The sequence below is a fragment of the Anneissia japonica genome, unplaced genomic scaffold, assembly GCF_011630105.1.
Source record: "Anneissia japonica isolate Jap-2015-1 unplaced genomic scaffold, ASM1163010v1 scaffold287994_len634616_cov204, whole genome shotgun sequence".
Lineage (NCBI taxonomy): Eukaryota > Metazoa > Echinodermata > Crinoidea > Comatulida > Comatulidae > Anneissia > Anneissia japonica.
Genome location: NW_022707798.1, coordinates 596,534 through 602,492, shown reverse-complemented (window position 1 = coordinate 602,492; position 5,959 = coordinate 596,534). Strand labels below are relative to the sequence as shown.

The 5,959-nt window shown below is 35.4% G+C and overlaps 1 protein-coding gene across 1 annotated transcript in view; it reads right to left on the bottom strand.

Annotated features, from left to right (window-relative positions):
• Positions 1–5,356, bottom strand: part of LOC117106423 (alcohol dehydrogenase class-3-like) — a 6,188-nt gene extending 832 nt beyond the window's left edge. Inside the window, exons 1-4 of the mRNA XM_033247788.1 lie at positions 5,231–5,356; positions 4,035–4,165; positions 2,544–2,679; positions 1,256–1,394 (exon numbers count right to left, since the gene is read on the bottom strand). Coding sequence (XP_033103679.1) covers positions 1,256–1,394; positions 2,544–2,679; positions 4,035–4,165; positions 5,231–5,300 — 476 coding nt within the window. The 5' untranslated portion in view covers positions 5,301–5,356. The remainder of the gene's footprint in view (positions 1–1,255; positions 1,395–2,543; positions 2,680–4,034; positions 4,166–5,230) is intronic.
• Between the last annotated feature and the right edge of the window lie 603 nt (positions 5,357–5,959).

Here is a 5,959-nt window from a genome sequence, read left to right as displayed (position 1 = left end):
TAGTTAAATTACTCAGTATTAAAGTCTTAGCATTAAGCTGGTTCAGTGGCACCGCCAATAAACTATCGCTTACATAATCTATTTGCCGACATCTTATCACGGTTTAATTGTAATTAATTCGCCCATTATCTTGTCACTGAACTAAAATTGTGTGGTCTAATCAACTAATTGTATCGTTAACTTGATTCCAATTGGTTAATACCATTTGTTATTCTTTATGTATGTGTAAGATCTCCAAAGTTTTCGCACTTTAACGTTGATAGAGATAGCAGGAGCTATCGAAATATCCGTTTGATTTTGTTATAGTTTAATAAATTTGTGTTCCGCAAGTCAACTTTCAATGATTGTACACCGTTTTATCATTGTTTTTAATTTTATATATATATATAAATTTATAAATATATATACATTTATAAATATATATACACTATGTGTGCATTTATTGCCCATGTGCACGTTAAAGAACGCAGTACACTCTTCGGAAAAGGAGTAGGGGATTGTCTCCCGGTGTACTGTCCAATCACCACCAGAAGGACCCCACTGGAAATAAGTCTTCTTCTAGACTTTCGTGGGCTACCCTCGGTGTTTACACCGAATAAATCCAATCCTATATATATACTATACATTATATATAGGCCTATAATAATCAAAATCAGTGGTGGTGCATAAGCAAATAATGTATTCAATAAGACAACAGACGAGGTGGTTAATTTGCCGGAATTTTATTTGAAATAGATGCACACGAACGTTTTCAACCAACACAATGGAATAAACTGTATATATAATGTATGTTAAAAGATGTTCATTTGAGTGCAATTTAGGCCTATTGAAATGTTATTATCAGTGTGTTCTTTATCATGTATAGATATTGTATTGTGTTTATATTTATACTCAATCTTGTATATTTATTACTGTACTGTGTTGTTTATACCCAAAAAAATGGTAAAATGGCCAGTGGAAATAATTTTATTTTTCGGACAATATGTGTGTGTTGTATATGTAACCTTAATATATTTCCTCCCTGATATAACTCAAAGATGATAGTTACTTAGACAATAATAATAATAATAAATTTATTCTTATATAGCGCAAAATGCAAGAAACCTTTAAGCGCTTTACAATGAAAGGAAAAACCGGATCAAAATAAAAGAAAAATGATTACAACAGTGAGGGAAATCAGATTAACATTATGAATAAATATTTATTTATTTATTTTAATTTATTTTATTTATTAATTTAATGACAACAATCTTACCCGTCCCTAGCCAGCATAAGATCAAATCCTTTGTTGATGCTCTCCAGTGGAAGTTGATGCGAGATGAATTCATCCAATTTAAGAATGCCGGACATGTAATCCGCCACCAACCGCGGAATGTCATCAAGAGTCTTCCAACCTATTCAAAATCAACACAATTTATATCTATTTCTTCAATAATTTCTCAATGCTTTATCAATCTACTACTACTGTAGGCCTACATTTGAACTATACAAGAACTCAAGAACTCCCATTAAGGGGATACCCTATAGGTACCAAAACAAGTGTCCCTAACTTTAATAAGAGCGTCCCCCGAGTAGGAGTTGGCCATGTATACTTCCCTTCGTTTCATGGCGGGACGAAAAAGCGTCCCCCTAATATGGGTGTCCCCTCAATAGGGGTGTTCAAAAGGAGGAGTTCTACTTTATGTACCGCAGAGTATGATCGTTCAATTCGAAACAACCATATCTCATGATTATTACATCTCGTTCAATGTCTTGTCTATAGTAAAGTTAAGTCACTTAACTTAAGTCACTTAAGCCTTTTATCTAGCTATAATTGAGTGGTTCACGTCGAACTTTTAACTAGTTAAGTGGATGTATCTAGATAAAAGTTCGACGTTAATAGTCTATAAATTATAGTGCCTCAAATCGGGTTCAATTCTCAATGAAAGTGTCAGTGGCCCATTGCTCAAGAAGTTAACCATGTCAAGACCAACAAATAATATTAGTGGTTAAGTTAAATTCCTGTTTAGTGAATTTGTATAATTTAATAATCTTAGTTTTTTAAATAGTGATGTATCCGCATATTTACAGTGTGAAAGTAAGTGTCTCCTCTCCAATCTGCTTACTTAATGCTTCTGAATAAACAGCAAGAGGACCAAAACAAGTAAAATCCCGATTTGTTTCGGACATTATATTATACAGATAAACATTGACAAAGGAACACAAAATGAAATGTGTGCTGTAATGTACTGTATAATGACACTCGTGATTACAAAGAAAACAGTGGATGAAATAATTTTTGATATTGTAAATCGTAGAAAATGGGAAAACATGATAAAGGGAAGGAAAGCTCGGGGTTAGAAGACAAGATAGATTGGCAATAGGCCTAATTAAAACTTTGGAACAAACAGGAGAATCAACCAAGAAATCCCAAAATATTTTTACCAAAACACACTAAATATTTAAGCCTACCCTAGACCTAGTGTATTGATACGTCATTTGGGTTTCGAGCATTCTCTACTTCACCTTTAGCTGATATACATAACAATTTACGTGTTTCTTACCGCCAAAATATGATCCTTGCCAGGTTCGTCCGGTGACCAGTTGGAATGGCATGATCTTGATATCATGTTCTGGGTTAGAAATACCAACAATGGTGGATAAACCCCAACCCTTGTGGCATGCCTCTAATGCTTCTCTCTGAGTTTGAACGACAAAAAAGAAAAGAATAGATCAGATAATGGTATGAGAATACATAATAAACATCTTGCGGTGTGGCTTCCAGTAACACACGCTTATTTTTTAATTTGTTTTTAAGCCGGGCACAATACGACAAATTCCCGTGAGTGCTACACGACGAGACGCCGTCTACTGATTTGTGGCAGCCTGAACCAGGGGTGGCGCCAATGGAAAGGGGGGGGGGGGGCGAGTGTTCCCCCCCCCCGGGAAGAGCTGGTTCCCCCTGTCGGGGAGAAAAACCACAATTCGTCGGGGAGAAAAATAACTTGTAGGCCTATGTATTTTCTACATGTTATTACTCCAAAATCGATTAAATAAGTCAACATTTTCAGGAGCGACGCCCGACCACGTCCACGTTGCTCTTGTCGGGGACATCGGCCCTCCCGGTCCTCAACGAACCCCCATCGGGCAAATCCTGGCGCCACGGCGAGTCGAGTGGCCTAGCGGTAAGGCCAGGGTCGCCGATAGATACAGCTAAAGTCAGACTCCGGAGGAAAAACACATTTTGGATCAGTTCTACAACATATCAAAAATGTTTTTCCTCCGGATCCTGACTTTAACATCGGCGCTGGTTCCAATCGCTCCTCGCCCGTGGTTTGGTTGGTACATGTAGGAAATGGGTTAAAACTAATTCCTCCATGGTTGCTAGAACCAAGTCTTCTTGGATAACTTAAAATGGAGGTCAAGTGTATGCTTCTGGCTAGTGGACTTTAAAGAACCCAGTGTATCATTCGGAAGAGTAAAAGGTTAATATCGTTCATTTCAACCCCCAGCCTTTTGACATATTTTCAATCTATTAATCTGACGTTGAAAAACACATCGCAATGGGACGACAGCCTAACGCTTGACCAGATGTCCTAAGCTAAATTCTTAGTTTGAAAAGGTTCGTAAACTTAAATCGAACATTAGTAATAAAAACAATATAAATAATAGTAATAATAATAAATAAATAAATAACAATATTACAGTAATAATAAATAAAACAACAATAATATAATAATTATAATAATTTTAATGTAACTAACAAACAAATTAACGTTGTTATTCTTAAGAATAACAGTACATCTCAGTTCAACCGTCCTAACTTTAAAATTGCTGCCCAACAAATGTTAATATGTCAGACATAGGCATAATATAATTATCAACCAAAGCTGCATTCACCCTAAATCCGAATTTTGGGATCGGAAGGCCTACCCGAACCAATCAGAAAATTGAATCAGTGTGGGACGCTGGCGTTCAGCGCATCGGAAACGCGGCCCGAAGTACGGTTCGGATCCGATTGTGAATGCACTACTTTTTTAACGTACTGTACTTACCATGGTGTTGACGTTGCCGACACATTCGAATGTGTAGTCTAGACCTCCATCAGTTATGCTGTTCAGATGCTCCACTGTACTCGTTTCAAGAGTCTTTGGGTTCACAAAGTCCGTAGCTCCAAATTCACGAGCTGTAATTAGAGTTAGGTTCGCTTATTTTCCCTATCATCATTGACATTGTTACCATCATCATCATCATCATCATCATCATCATCATCATCATCATCATCATCATCATCATCATCATCATCATCATTATCATTGTCATTATTATTATTATTGTTATTATTATTAGGCCTATTATTATTATTATTATTATTATTATTATTACTAATATTATTATCATCATCATCATTATCACCTTTATCAACATAATCGTCGCCGTCGTTATTATTCTCATCATTCTAATCATCACCAATGTCATCATCACTAGTGTAATAATAATTACAATAAGTCCTGTAGTAATAAACCTTTCCATAGTGTCAATCAAACTTAACAACTGACCAATAAGAACAGCGCTAGGAATACGCGTGCGTTACGCAAGCACGTGTTGTCCCACAAACGCACGTGTTCGCGTGTTACGTTTTAACACTGGTGAGGGTCACACAAGAGCCCTAGTATCCGGATAGGGAGATAACCGTTAGCGCACCGTTAGGTGTAAACGTTCGATCGGTTAGTGCTAACCGTTACCTGGATCCGGATACGCTATCGGTTAGCAAATTGAGCGCGTTTCTACTATCAACCAATCGTACATTTTCCAATTTCCAGTTTCCTATTGGCAAGTGATTCGGTCATCATCTTCTTAGTATCTGGTTCGGGGATTTCTTGTATAAACGCAGGGCAGCTAACGGTTGGCAGGATCCAGATCCTGCTAACCGATAGCTGCCGTGTGTGAACATAGCCACTGTCGTATTGTGGAACCTTAGTAATAATATCCAAGCCGCGGGGCTTAGTAGAAAGGTCCATAGCAATAAGGATAACAGTGAATTTAATAATAGCAATGATTTTTAATAATATTTAAAATAATACTTCAATTTCATTATAGGTAAGCACAAGCTATTTATTGATAAAAATTTAAGGTGGAAAACCAAAATATGTATTACATGCATTGCATATTTATGAACTGGTGCAACAATCAACTTTTATTATCGGAAAAGGGCCTATATCTTTTATTCTAAATGCATTAGGCTATTTACCAATTTTCTCTTTTCCTGGATTGATGTCAATGGCAATGATTCTCGATGCTTTGACTACCTTGCAACCCATAATAGCCGCTAACCCAACTGCGCCTATTCCCCAGATAGCACATGTCGATCCTTCTTCAACCTATGAAAAAAATATACAAAAGATAGAATAATAAAATGGTGAATATTATAGCTGATATGACAATATTAATTCTATGCTATTAATATATTAATACTGATAAATTTATCACTTTTATAGTTGGGTAGAAAATACACGCTCTACATCTCATAAGGCTTCAGGTCGTGAAAAAAGGTCGTGACATGAATTGAACCTAGGATTATAGAATTAGAAATAAAAGCAGGCATTTTAACCACCAAGTTATTCAACTCCACATTATTCATAAAACATAACTTGGAAACATATATAACCGCAAAAGAGAATGATAGATACTGCCAGGCCAATAGATACAGGGGCTTATCTGTGATATCTTGAATCACAATATATTCATCCACAGTCGTTCTCATGGTCCATTAAAATTGCATGAAATGTTGTTGTTGTGCTGTCTTATTTTTTTTAAACGTTAATAAAAATAATGATGATGATGATGATAATAATAATAATAATAATAATAATAATAATAATAATAATAGTAATAATAATAATAATAATGATAATAATAATAATAATAATAATAATAATAATAATAATAATAATAATAATAATAATAATAATAATAATAA